This window comes from Theropithecus gelada, chromosome 7a, assembly GCF_003255815.1.
Source record: "Theropithecus gelada isolate Dixy chromosome 7a, Tgel_1.0, whole genome shotgun sequence".
NCBI classification, from domain to species: domain Eukaryota; kingdom Metazoa; phylum Chordata; class Mammalia; order Primates; family Cercopithecidae; genus Theropithecus; species Theropithecus gelada.
Genome location: NC_037674.1, coordinates 54456561 through 54471435, shown reverse-complemented (window position 1 = coordinate 54471435; position 14875 = coordinate 54456561). Strand labels below are relative to the sequence as shown.

Below are 14875 nucleotides of genomic sequence, written 5' to 3'. Positions count from 1 at the left end.
TTACAACTCAATAAAGCTGTAAAAAATAACAGGGCCCTGGTGCGGTTGCTCATGTAATCTTAGTGCTTTGGGAAGCCAAGGTGGGAGGATCGCTTGAGCCCAGGAGTTTGAGACCAGTCTGAACAACATAGAGAAACCCTATCTCTACAAAAATAAAAATATTCACCAGGCATGATGGTAGATAGCTTAGTCCCAGCTACTTGGGAGTCTGAGGTGGGAGGATCGCTTGGGCCCAGGAGGTCGAAGCTGCAGTGAGCTGTGATTGCGCCACTGCACTCCAGCCTAGGTGACACAGCAAGACTGCCTCAAAAAAAAAAAATTTAGAATTACACATCCAAACATACCATACCATGAAAACACTTGCCAGAGAATGGGACAAAATATTTGTAACACATATAACTAGCAAAGGACTCACATCCAGAATATATTTAGCATTTCTACAAATCAATGAGAAAAAAAAAAATTCAATAGAAAAAAGGCCAAAGACTTGATTTGGCACTTCTCAAAAATATATTTCAAATGGTCAATAAATAGGGAGATGGATTTTAAAACCATGATGTAATGATAAAGTATTATGTACAAATCAGATTGAGAAAATTTTAAAAGTCTGACCACACCAAGGGTATAGAACAATGAAAACTTTCACACTCTTCTAGCTGTAGTATAAATTCATAGAACCACTTTTGAAAACATTAGTATTATCCAGTGAAGCTGAATATAGACATTAGACATGTCCTATGACCTAGCAATCCTACCCCAAAGTATACACTCAAAGACTAATGAACATGTATACTGAGACTCAAGCATGTTCACGGCACCACTGTTCTTAGTAGCCCCAAATAAGAAACAACCCAAGTATCTTTTAAGAGTAGAATAATGTGTGGTATATTAGTGAATACAATATTTTAGTTATAAAAGTTAGCCAACTCTAGCACATGCAATGACACGAAGAATCTTATAAAAGTAGTATTGAGAAAAGAAAGGGAAGACAAGTGAATATATACGGTAGAGAGGCAGAGCAGGAGCAGGGAGACCAGTTATAAGGCCACGGCAATCATCCAGATCATAGGCTCTCCTTTGAAGAAAGAATGGATAGAATTTGATTGGATTTGTGATGTGAGAGAAAGAACAAAGTGAAGCCTGATGACTCCTAACTTTTTGTCCAGATTAACTAGGTGAATGGTGGATACCACTTTAATGAGATGAAGAAGACTGGGGGAAAAACAGGTTTAAAGGGAAAAAAAATCAACTCTGTTTTTACGCTACACCTTACATTGTGTTTACACAAAGTAAGTAAACACCGAGAAACACATACTGCCTATCTTAGGCCTTGATAGAAATGCCCTTCAGTTACTTGCCTTTTTTTTTTTCTGAGATGGATTTCACTCTGTTGCCCAGGCTGGAGTGCACTGGCACGATCTAGGCCCACTGCAACCTCCACCTCTAGGGTTCAAGCGATTCTCTTGCCTCAGCCTCCTGAGTAGCTGAGATTACAGGCACATGTCACCATGCCCAGATAGTTTTCCCATTTTTATTAGAGACTGGGTTTCACCATGTTGGCCAGGCTAGTCTCAAACTCCTGACCTCAAGTGATCCACCCACCTCGGCCTCCCAAAGTGCTGGGATTACAGGTGTGAGCCACTGTGCCCAGCCAGTTCCTTGCCTTTGACCAGTACTTAATGCTGGATGAAAAAGTGGTTATATCTAGATATATACCCTAGAGAAACACTTGTCTGTGTACACAGGGAGATATATACTACAGCAGCGGTTCCCAACCTTTTTGGCATCAGGGACTGATTTCATGGAAAACCATTTTTCCATGGACAGGAGACTAGGGGAGGGATGGTTTTGGGATAAAACTGTTCCACCTCAGATCATCAGGCATTAGATTCTCACTTAGATCCCTCGCATGCGCAGTTCACAGTAGGGTTTGCACTCCTACGAGAATCGAATGCTACTGCTGATCTGAGAGGAGGCAGAGCTCAGGCGGTAATGCTTGCTTTCCCTCTGCTCACCTCCTGCTGTGTAGCCCAGTTCCTGGGGTCTGGGGACCCCTCTAGTAGAGGGTTCATTGAAGCATCATTTATGTAGCAAAGAAATGGAAGCAACCTAAAATTCCATTAACAAGAGAATGGACCAAAAAATTATAGTAATAGTACATGCAAATAAGTTATGGTATATTCATACTATGGAATACTATTTAGCAGTTAAAACTAATAAACTGAACTAAAACTACAAATATTCATATGACTCAATCTGCAAAACATGTTGAATAGAAAAGGCAGGTTGCAGAATAATAATACACAGTGTGATACCATTGATATAAAGTTTGAAAAACACAAACCCTACTATAAATAATTTATAAATCATACATATGTAATGTGCAAATTTAATGGGAAGAAGAGAGGTAGACTCATGTAAAGTTTAGAGGAGGCTTCAAATGTAGCAATTTTGAGGAAAGTAAAAATATTATTATTTAAAAAGCAATAGAAGCAAATATGGCAAAATTTTAAGATTTGATAAAGCTAAATTGTACCTCCATACTTTTTTGATGATATGAAATTTGACAGTTTAAATATCAAGAAAAATACTTAATTGGGAGAATACTCACATTCTCGAAAATGACTTAACTTGGGCTTTACTTCCTCCTTGAATAGATGAATGACATGCTCGACAATCTCTCGGTTTCGATTCTGGCCCAGGACATACAGGTATTTCTCCAGAAGAGGAACATTTTTCAGATTCCAGATGAAGTTCTTCCGATGAAGACTACTTAACTTTGGGTGATGGAATTTCTAAATCAATCAAAAGCGAGATATTCTTCGTCTCTTGAGAGAGCAACCACTGGTGAGAGATGGGAGGTGCTGCACATTTTTTTTTTTTTTTTTTTTTGAGACGGAGGAGTCTTATACTCTGCCGCCCAGGCTGGAGTGCAGTGGCATGATCTTGACTCATTGCAACCTCCACCTCCTGGGTTCAAGTGATTCTTCTGCCTCAGCCTCCCGAGTACCTGGGATCACAGGCATGTACCACCACGCCTGGTTAATTTTTTTTTTTTTTGTATTTTTAGTAGAGATGGGGTTTCACCATGTTGGCCAGGCTGGTCTCAAACTCCTGACTTCAGGTGATCCACCCGCCTGGCCCTCCCAAAGTGCTGAGATTACAGGTAGGAGCCACCTCGCCTGGCCGGTGCTACATATTTTTAATCAACCAGACCTTGTGAGAACTCACTCACTATCACAAGAGATCTGCTGCTTCAGAAGACTACCTGCTCTAGACTGGCCAGGGAGTCTCTGAGGGAGACAGGTGGCATTCTCTCATGGTCATTGACTTGCCCCATTTCCTTTAACTCACAAAATAGTAAGCCCTTCATATCTGTGCAGGATCTCTCAGTTTGGGGAGCACATTCCCAGCTCACTTGATCCTCATAATTATGTAAAGATAGGCATTATTGCCCACAGCTTACAAAAGAAATTGGAGGCAGCTCTAAAGAACTCTGTTCTCACCCATGCCCCTTGTAACCTCTTTGACTTCATCTTCTACTGGCTTTGCTCACCTACTCCAACCACCCTGGCCTCCCTGCTGTTCAAGGAACATGCTAGGCATGTTCCCACCTCACAGCCTTTTGCTTTTGCTGTTTCCCTTTTTGGGGATGCCCTTCACCAGATGGTTAGTGCCGTCATTTCTACCAGGTCTTTACTCAAAAAACACCTTCTCTGTGAGAATGTCCTGACCACTCCATCTAGAATTTCAACCCTCTCCCTGATATTTTGTACCCGTCATCTCTGCTTATTTTTTCTCCTTACCACTTATTGCTAACATTTGTCATAGTTCACTTACTTATTTTACTGTCTACTCTCACTAGAATATACGCTCCATGAGGGGTAGGGCTGTTTTTTGTCTGTTTCGTTCACTCCTGTATCCCCACACCTAGAACAGTGCCTGGCACATTGAAGGCACTGCTTGAGCAATACTTGCTGAATTAAAGGATGTTCTTAGAATAAAAAAATTCTGGAATTGGAAGGGCCTTTAGACTTTGACCACTCTATCTAAAGATGTAAATAATTTTCACTATCGTTGCACGAATGGGAAAACTGGGGTTCACAGAGGGATAACAACTTGTAATTATAAGGCTGAGGGAGGACCTGGATCTTGTGACCCACAGTTCAGACCTCTTTCACAGAGTGAGTGCTGGAAGATGCCTTGATGGTCATCCAGTGAAGTTTATTTCAAACCTTTTTGCACGACTTGCAGTAAGAAATATATTTTACATCATAACCCCAGTATACAGGCACACACATATAAAGAAAAAAGTCTCAGTAAACAATACTCAGACCATTATATGTGACATATTCTGGTGTTTTTAAAAATTATATTCTGGCCGGGCATGGTGGCTCATGTCTGTAATCCCAGCACTTTGGGAGGCCGAGGTGGGTGGATCATTTGAGGTCAGGAGTTCGAGATCAGCCTGGCCAACATGGTGAAACCCCATCTCTACTAAAAATACACAAAATTAGCCAGGCATGGTGGTAGGTGCCTGTAGTCCCAACTACTTGGGAGGCTGAGGCAGGAGAATAGCTTGAACCTGGGAGGCGGAGGTTGCAGTGAGCCAAGATTGCAACACTGCACTCCAGCCTGGGTGACAGAGTGAGACTCTGTCTCAAAAATATATATATATATATATTAAAAAAAATAAAATTTAAAAAATATGTATCTTTTAAAAGTTCCTCTAGGCCGGGCATAGTGGCTCATGCCTGTAATCCCAACACTTTGGGAGGCCGAGGCGGGCAGATCACAAGGTCAGGAGATCGAGACCATCCTGGCTAGCATGGTGAAACCCCATCTCTACTAAAAAATACAAACAATTAGTTGGGCATGGTGGTGGGTGCCTGTAGTCCCAGCTACTTGGGAAGCTGAGGCAGGAGAATGGCATGAATCTGGGAGGCAGAGCTTGCAGTGAGCCGAGATCATGCCACTGCACCCCAGCCTGGGTGACCAAGCGAGACTCCATCTCAAAAAATAAATAAATAAATAAATAAATAAATAAATAAATAAAGTTTCTCTGAATGGATTTCAATACTCACTATTATGACTGGGAGTTTGAGAACCTTCCCCTGATGATTCTCTTATCAGTAGCATTTTCTTGCTAAATAGTCATGTAGCCTGTTTGAATACTTCTTGATATGGTTTGGATCTGTGTCCCCACCAAATCTCATGTCAAACTGTAATCCCCAATATCGGAGGTGGGACCTGGTGGGAGGTGATTGGATCATAGAGGTGGTTTCTTATGAATGGTTTAGTACTATCCTTTGGTGCTGTTCTTGTGATAGTGAGAGTTCTCATGAGATCTGTTTTATTGTTGCTGTTGTTGTTTGTTTGTTTTTGAGACAGTCTCTCTCCGTTGCCCAGGCTGGAGTGCAGTGGTGCAATCTTGGCTCACTGCAATCTCTGCCTCCCAGGTTCAAGCAATACTCCTGCCTCAGCCTCCTCAGTAGCTGGGATTACAGGCACCCACCAGCATGCACAGCTAATTTTTGTGTTTTTAGTAGAGACAGGGTTTTACCATGTTGGCCAGGCTGATCTCGAACTCCTGACCTCAAGAAGGCTGCAGAAATTTGCATACGTAAAAAGGAGCCAAGCAATAATAGCCAAGACAATGGGGAAAAGTTCTTGAAGTCATTTCAGAGACTTGTGGCAGTCCTTACCATCACAGGCCTGGAGGGCTAGGAGGACAGGATAGTTCTGTGGGTCAGGCCCAGGGTCCTGCTGCCCTACACAGCCTTAGGATATTGCTCCCCACATCCCAGTTGTGCCAGCTCAAGCCATGGATCAAAGGGGTATGGTACAGGTACAGCTTAGACCACTGCTTCAGAAAGTGCAAGCTAGAAGCCTTGGTGGCTTCCAAGTGGTATTAAGCATGTGGGTGCACAGAGTGTAAAAGTTGAGGCTTGGGAACCTCTGCCTGGATTTCAGAGGATGTATGGAAAAGCCCGGATGTTCAGGCAGAAACCTGCTGCAGGGGTGGAGCCCTCATGGAGAACCTCTACTAGGGCAGTGTGGAGGAGAAATGTGGGCTTGGAGCCCCCACACAGAGTCCCCACTGGGGCACTGCCCAGTGAAGCTGTGAGAAGAGGGCCACCATCCTCTAGACCCCAGAATGGTAGATCCACTAGTAGTTTGCACCCTGCCCCTGGAAAAGCCACAGGCACTCAACACCAGCCCTTGAGAGCAGCCACAGGGGTGGGGCTGCCCCAGGCCTTGGGAGCCCACCCCTTGCATCAGTGTGCCTTGGATGTGGGACATGGAATCAAAGGAGATTATTTTGGAGCTTTAAGATTTAATGACTGCCCTGCTGGGTTTTGGACTTGCATGAGGCCTGTAGTCCCTTCCTTTTGGCTGATTTCTCCCTTTTGGAATAGGAGTGTTTACCCAATGCCTATACTCCCATTGTATCTTAGAAGTAAACACCTTGTTTTTAATGTTATAGGCTCATAGGCAGAAGGGTACTTGCCTTGTCTTAGGTGAGACTTTGGACTGTGGACTTTTGAGTTAATGCTGGAATGAGTTAAAATTTGGGGGAACTGTTGAGAAAGGATGATTGAATTTTGCATTGTGAGAAGGACATGACATTTGGGAGGCCAGGGCAGAATGATAGGATTGGCTCTGTGTCCTCACCAAATCTCATGCCAAACTGTAATCCCCAATATTGGAGGTGGGGCCTGGTAGGAGGTGATTGGATCATGGCGGTGGTTTCTCATGAATGGTTTAGCACCATCCTCTTAAGGCTGCTCTCATGACAGTGCATGCATTCTCATGAAATCTGTTGTTTAAAGGTATGCAGCACCCCCGCCTTGCTCTCTCTTGCTCCTGCCCCTGCCATTTAAGACACCTGATCCCACTTTGCCTTCTGCCATGATTAGAAGCTTCCTGAGGCCTCCTCAGAAGCAGAAGCCACTATGCTTCCTGTATAGCCTGAAGAAGCATGAGCCAATTAAACCTATTTTCTTTATAGATTACCCAGTCTCATGTATTTCTTTATTACAATTCACGAATGGACTAACATACTTCCCATGGTATGTACTTTTTACCCTTATTGAGATGGCTTTGTGTTCTTCCCTTTGTGCAGTTAAAATCTGCCTCTGCCTCTCTAGTAGTATCCATGCCACTGGTTCCAACTATGACCTCTGAGACCATCTGGAACAGGATTAGTCCTCCAGGTTTTTGAGGATAGCACTCCTGCTCTCTCTCTTCTTTCTTTTTTTTTTAATCTGAGACAGAGTCTCACTCTGTTGCCCAGGCTGGAGTCCAGTTGTACAATCTCAGCTCACTGCAACCTTTGCCACCAAGGTTCAACTGATTCTCATGCCTCAGCCTCCCAAGTAGCTGAAATTACAAGCATGTGTCACCATGCCCAGTTAATTTTTTAGTATTTTTAGTAGAGACAGGGTTTTATCATGTTGGCCAGGCTGGTCTTGAACTCCTGGGCTCAAGTGATTCACCCACCTTGGCCTCCCAAAGTGCTGAGATTACAGGTGTGAGCCACCCCACCTGGCTTTGGAGCTTCTCTTCTTTTTTTTTTTTTTTTTGAGACAGAGTCTCACTCTATCACCCAGGCTGGAGAGCAATGGCACGATCTCAGTTCACTGCAACCTCCATCTCCCAGGCTCAAACAATTCTCCTGCCTCAGCCTCCACAATAGCTGGGATTACAGGCAACTAACTTAAAAAATTTTTTTTCAGTAGAGATGGGGTTTCACCATGTTGGCCAGGCTGGTCTCGAACCAGAGTCTTCTCTTTTGTACATTTAACATCCTGTGTGTTAAATGCCAATTGTGATCACAAAGACATTGCATAGTAAGCACTGAAAAAACACTGTTAGGAGCTGTTACTTTTGGAGACTGGGATTATAGAGGAATGGAGATGATGGTGGAGAGAAAAAAATTTTCATTTTATACCTTTCAGTACTGTTTGAAATTTTATACTGTGCATATTTATTATTTTTAAAGAAAGTAAAATAGCTGGGCATCATGGCTCATGTCTATAATCCCAACTAGTTGGGAGGCTGCAGTGAGACTTGAGCTCAGGAGTTCAGGACTACCCTGGGCAACACAGTGAGATCTCATCTGAAGAAGAAGAAGAAGAAAGAAGAAAGAAGAAAGAAGAGGAAGAGGAGGAGGAGGAGGAGAAGAAGAAGGAGGAGAAGGAGAGGAGGAAGAGGAGGAAGAGTAAAAAGAGAAAGAGGAAGAAGAAGAAGAGGAGGAAGAGGAAGAGGAGGAGGAAGAGGAAGAGGAGGAGGAGGAGGAAGGAAGAGGAAGGAAGAGGAAAAAAGAAGAAGAAGAAAAGTGAAATAAAATATTCTAGTTGGGTTTCCAGTGGAGTGACAGTCTACTCAGGGAAGGCTCTGAGTCAGCTTCTGAAATGATGGCACGATTGTCCCACACAGCTGTGGAACTTCTCTAGTATGGGGTACTGGGAAGAATCCTGGGGTTGAGTCAGACAGATCTAGGTTTCAACTGGTTCTACCACTTAATATCCCAGATATTAGTTTCCTTAGATAGCAAAATCAAGCTATCAATGACCAGCTTTACAATCAATTGTGGATTCACTAAGACATGAAATGAAAACTTCATACATATAGGTGCTCAATACATGTTTGTTAAAATCAGTGTTGTCCTTGATCTGCCTGATTTCTCTGGCTTTTCTATCCACTTGGTTCCTTGCTACACCAACCTGAATTCTTGACAATTTAATCAGCACTCTTTATTAGCCTATCTTAGCCTGCCTCTTGTTATTAGGCTGGTGCAAAAGTAACTGCAGTGTTGCAATCAAAAGTAATGGCAAAACCACAATGACTTTTGCACCAATCGAATAACTCCCTCATTCTCTACCTCACACCTCAGCTCCCATTTCCCATGCATATTGTATTCTCTAGTACAAAGCTTTTACCACAGTCATACTCATAAGCCTGTCCTATATTTTCTTCTTTCTTATAGTTAATGAAATCTCCTGAGATTGACTTCCAGCCCATCTGTGGACCAAATGGCAACCAAATTCCAGTACTATTTGGTCCCTTCACTTGTTAACTCCTCAGTTCTGGCCCCTACAATCCCCAGAACTCCTACCTTCTTTGGATCCCACAGGCCTACCTGACCAACTGCGGGAAGCTTCAATGGCCCAACCATGTCCCCAGCAGAGCAGCCACCAGCCTCGGCCATGCCTACATGACTAAAATACCACACTTGTATATATTATCTTTTATAGACTCTACAGTTCTCATACTTACAGAAAAACTAAGAACTTAGCTCCTGCAAAGGCATAGGGTAAGCCTGGGTGAGGGGATGAGCAAAAGGAATAATGCATGATAAAAATGCATGTAATGCCAAATGAAGAAGGCTTGGTTCCCTCTAGAGCTCCATTGTCCTCTGTAAGACAACTTAAAGTAAGTTGCACAGCAGAGCAGTAGGTGGCTAAATGCACAGCAGAATTGACTCACTGTCAGCAATGATGTGGTGCTATTTCCCTCTGAAACCGTATTACTTTTTCAGAATATAGCAGGAAAAGTTGAAAGTTCAGTGGCCATAGGCATATGAATGAAGCCCACAGATAGGGCAGAAGGAAAGGTTACTGGTAAAGGAAAGCTATTATGTAGCAGACAGTCATTTAAACAGCTCAATAGTAGGTTTAAGTCTGAGGAAGGTAGACAGACTTTACTGAGCACTACAATCAGTTCAAAGGTTTTTGTTTTGGGTTTTTTTGTTTGTTTGTTTGTTTTGAGATGTTGTCTCACTCTTCCACCCAGGCTAGTGTGCAGTGGTGTGATCTCGCCTCCCTGCAACCCCCGCCTCCTGGGTTCAAGTGATTCTCTTTACCTTAGCCTCCCAAGTAGCTGGGACTACAGGTACCTGCCACCACGCCCGGATAATTTTTGTATTTTTAGTAGAGACGGGGTTTCATTATGTTGGCTAGGCTGGTCTGAAACTCCTGACCGCAACTGATCCACCCACCTTGGCCTCCCAACGTGCTGGGATTATAGGCATGAGCCACCGCACCCGGCCCAGTTCAAAGGTTTTCTAAATAAAATTAATATGTGAAGAAAATTTCCTAAAAATAAATTAATTAGAATGGGCTATATAAATCCAAATTATATTATTATGAACAAATGAACATTTTAACGAAAGTCCACAAATGAATTTGCTCAAACTTAATTGAAAACTATTTCAAGTGAAATGTTTAATATGTTTACCACCCAAACCCTTGTAGAAGCTCAATAAATATGTGTTGAATAGATGAATAGAGTACAATATAAAATGGTGATTATTGTAAGTACAGAAAAAGGTCTGTGGGTTTATAAACATATGCTAAGCACCAAGTATGCCCCTGGGGCTGTGGAATAGTGTGGCACATGGAATAAATGGTTCAGAGAATGTCATCTCTGGATGATGGAATTACCAGTAACTTAATTTTTCTTTGTATTTTTATCTAGTTTTCTTTAAATAATGGATCACACAAGGATTTTTAATCAGAAAAAAAGGTTACAATATTTCTATTTGATGATCTAAGGATAAATGAATACTACTTACACTGCAGGGGCTTCAGTTTTTTTTTTTTTAGACAGAGTCTCGCTCTGTCTTGCCCAGGCTGGAGTGCAGTGGTGTGATCTCGGCTCACTGCAGCCTCTGCCTTCTGGGTTCAAGTGATTCTCCTGTCTCAGCCTCCTGAGTAGCTGGGATTACAGGCACCCACCACCACACCCGGCTAATTTTTATATTTTTAGTAGATGGGGTTTCACCATGTTGGCCAGCTGGTCTCAAACTCCTGACCTCAGGTGATCCACTCGCCTTGGCCTCCCAAAGTGCTGGGATTACAGGCGTAAGCTACTGCGCCCAGCCTGGTCTTGAGTTTTTGGCCAAGAGGGGGTTTACCCTCCTGCCAGAAAAATCAAAAACAGTGGACAAAATACATTAAACACTGGTTTTCAAGTTATTAGACATTAGGTAATGAAAAACAGTGATCCCTGAGAGAATGAAAACAAATAAGGGTCCCAGGTGTGGTGGCTCACGCCTATAATCCCAGCACTTTCGGAAGCCGAGGCAGGTGGATCATTTGAGGTCAGGAGTTCAAGACCAGCCTGGCCAACATAGTGAAACCCTGTCTCTACTAACAATACCAAAAAATTAGCTGGGCAGTGGTGGCAGCTACTCAGGAGGCTGAGGCAGGAGAATCCCTTGGGCCTGTGAGGTGGAGGCTGCGGTGAGCTGAGATCGTGCCACTGCACTCTAGTCTGGGTGACAGAGTGAGACCCTGTCTCAAAAAAAATAAAATAAAATAAAATAAAACACACAAGGGTAGTTTGCCCCAGCTCACTGCCTTGACAGAGAATGTGGTGCAGAGAGGGAAGACCCAGATGGAGCCCAGAGGACTCTCTGAGTTGAGGAGGTAGAGCTGAGAGTCCGGGAAGACCAAGGTAGTTTGAGTTTGCAGGACAGATGACCAGGAATGGGAGAGCTGCAAAGAGAGAGCACCCCAGGGATCTGCATTATGTTCGCCTTGAGAATTTAGCAGATTGGTGTATGACCCATGTGTAAATGTGAGGAAACTACTCAAAACTGGGGAAAGAGCTACCTGAAGGGATTAGAGGAAAGAGTACCTGGCACGCACAGGGCCAGGAAGAGTGCCTGTTCCTACCGTCCACACTGGAAAACCTCACAGTTCACAGGACACTGAAGGATTCTGATTAGTAAATTGATCCTTGGTCCCATCTATTAAGTAGTAAAAGCATGACCCAAAAGGATCAAACTGCTTCCAAGTAATTTCACTACATCCACTCAAGGAATCCCAGTGGAAGGTAACCATAAGAAACTCAAGGAAAACTATACAAAGTCACACCTTAATCAAACTGCTCAAAACTGGAGATAAAGAGAATTTTTTTTTTCTTTTTTTTTTTTTAAGATGAAGTCTTGCTGTGTCACCCAGATTGGTGTGCAGTGGTACAATCTTGGCTCACTGCAACCTCCACCTCCTGGGTTCAAGTAATTCTCCTGCCTCAGTCTGCAAACCACCTGGGATTATAGGCATGCACCACCATGCCCAGCTAATTTTTGTATTTTTAGTAGAGATGGAGTTTTGCCATGTGGGCCAGGCTGGTCTTGAACTTCTGACCTCAAGTGATCCGCCTGCCTCAGCCTCCCAAAGTGCTGGGATTACAGGTGTGAGCCACCCCGCCCGGCCTCAAGAGAAAGTCTTAAAAGCAGCCACATACGTACAAGAGACACATTACATTAAGAGGAACAATCTGATGGCAGATTTCCTGTCAGAAATAATGCAAGCAATGGGCTGGGAGGCAGAGGTCACAGTACTGCACTCCAGCCTGGATGACAGACAGAAACTCTGTCTCAAAAAAAAAAGAAAAGAAAAGAAAAAAAATGCGAGCAAGAAGTGGAGCAATGTCTTTCTTTCTTTTTTCTTTCTTTCTTTTTTTTTTTTGAGACAAGGTCTTGCTCTGTCACCCAGGCTGGAGTGCAGTGGTGTGATAACAACTCACTGCAGCCTCAACCTCTTGGGCTCAGGTGATCCTCCCACCTCAGCCTCCCAAGTAGCTGGGACTACAAGCATGCACCACCACACCAGGATAATTTTTTGTATTTTTAGTAGACACAAGGTTTCACCATGTTGCCTAGGCTGCTCCCAAACTCCTAGCCTCAAGTGATCCTCCTGCTTTGGCCTCCCAAAGTGAAGGGAGTACAGGCGTGAGTCACCGCACCTGGCCTAAACCTCTTTTCTGTATAAATTACCCAGTCTCAGGTATTTCTTTATAGCAGCACAAGAATGGCCTAATACTAAGACCAACCCCCTGGCGAGACGTGGGTAGCTCATGCCTGTCGTCCCAGCACTGGGAGGCAGAGGCGGGAAGATTGCTTGAGCTCAGGAGTTTGAGACCAGTCTGGACAACATGGCTAAACCCCATCTCTACAAAAAATACAAAAATAAATTAGATGGGTGTGGTGGCACACTCCTGTAGTCCCAGCTACCTGGGAGGCTGAGATGGGAGGACTGCTTGAGCCTGGGAAGTTGAGGCTGCATTAAGCTGTGACTGTACCATTGCACTCCAGCCTGGGAGACAGAGTGAGACCCTGTCTCAAAAAAAAAAAAAGACCAACCCCATCTCTTCCTCCTTCTCCTCAGCCCACTCAAAGTGAGGATGACAGTGAAGACCTTTATGATGATCCATTTCTACTTAATAAATAGTAAATATATTTCCTTTGTCTTGTGATTTTTTTTAATATAAAAGGTACTCAGTCAATATTGAATAAATGAAGATGTTTTATGGGTGAGTCTAAAAGGCACCTGTCATACATTATATCGTTTCTATAGGGCAAAAACATCCTTAACATACACTATTAATCCATTTGCAACCTAGCTATTGCTTCATACGGAACTCCAGCTGATTATACTGTAACTGGATGAAATCTTCACGTTTCCATTTGTGAATATTGATTGTTTTCAGTGAGCAGCATGAAGAATATCATGAATTTCTAAAAATTTAGGTAATCTTTCCAATACACCAGTAAGATTTATTTATTTTTTAATTTAAAAAAATTGGCCGGGCGCGGTGGCTCAAGCCTGTAATCCCAGCACTTTGGGAGGCCAAGACGGGCGGATCACGAGGTCAGCAGATCGAGACCATCCTGGCTAATGCAGTGAAACCCCGTCTCTACTAAAAAATACAAAACAACTAGCTGGGCGAGGTAGCGGGCGCCTGTAGTCCCACCTACTCCGGAGGCTGAGGCAGGAGAATGGTGTAAACCCGGGAGGCGGAGCTTGCAGTGAGCTGAGATCCGGCCACTGCACTCCAGCCTGGGCGACAGAGTGAGACTCCATCTCAAAAAAAAAAAAAATTAAAAAAAATTAAAAAAAATTTTTTAGAGACAGTGTTGCTCTGTCGCCCAGGCTGGAGTAGTGGTATGATCTCGGCTCACTGCAACCTCCACCTCCTGGCTCAAGCAATTCTCCTGCCTCAGTCTCCCAAGTAGCTAAGACTACAAGCACATGCCACCATGCCCTAAATTTTTGTATTTTTTAGAAGAGGCAGGGTTTCGCTATTTTGGCCAGGCTGGTCTCAAACTCCTGGCCTCAAGTTAGATCCCTCTGCCTCAGCCTCCCAAAGTGCTGGGATTACAGGCGTGGACCACCACACCCGGACTACACCAGTAAGAGTTTGGCAGAAGTTAGCCTTACTGTCATAAAATGTATGCACTCTAGGACTCCATTCCCTTCATAAAATACCTTAGGTGCACCATACATAAAAAGAGAATCTGATTCTTAGTTTATTTTAAAAATAAAATAACAAACAAACGTCCCTTAGAATAAAATAAAGCCCCATATCTTACCTGCAGTGTCTTATCCAATTTGGCAGCTAGCTTTCCAATTTCATATAATAGCTGGGGGCTGATGGGAATCTCAGCTATGGGTCTTCCTGGGAGGTAAGTCAGCAGCCTCACCAAGTAGCTTTTGATTTCAGAGCCACTATCTAAATGGATGGAATAAAATATCCTTTGACTATTTTAAATATATACATTGAGAGACAGATAGATATAGATATTTAGATATAATAGAATTAGAAGCTATTATGCCTTTGCAAGTATTATTGAAAAGAACAGAAATTATAGAACAACAACAAAAATGTGCTAATCTAAAACAGCTCGGCAGGATTCTATGAGGCAGAGTTGAGTGGATGAAGCAAGAAGGTAGAATACACAAACCTTAAGAACACTGGAACTGGCCATTTACATACCAACAAAATTATAGCCCTAACTCTGCTGGCCTTAGCTCTACACAGAAATTACCTACTGTGGTAAATGAAAGCAACAACACATACT

General features: G+C 43.2%; 1 protein-coding gene across 2 annotated transcripts in view; it reads right to left on the bottom strand.

The window, feature by feature from the left end:
- HYKK (hydroxylysine kinase) overlaps nucleotides 1-14875 on the bottom strand; it is a 30229-nt gene that overhangs the window by 8029 nt on the left and 7325 nt on the right. For both annotated transcript variants that reach the window (XM_025390546.1, XM_025390545.1), the window contains exons 3-4: nucleotides 14387-14526; nucleotides 2612-2795 (exon numbers count right to left, since the gene is read on the bottom strand). In XM_025390546.1, coding sequence (XP_025246331.1) covers nucleotides 2612-2795; nucleotides 14387-14526 — 324 coding nt within the window. The remainder of the gene's footprint in view (nucleotides 1-2611; nucleotides 2796-14386; nucleotides 14527-14875) is intronic.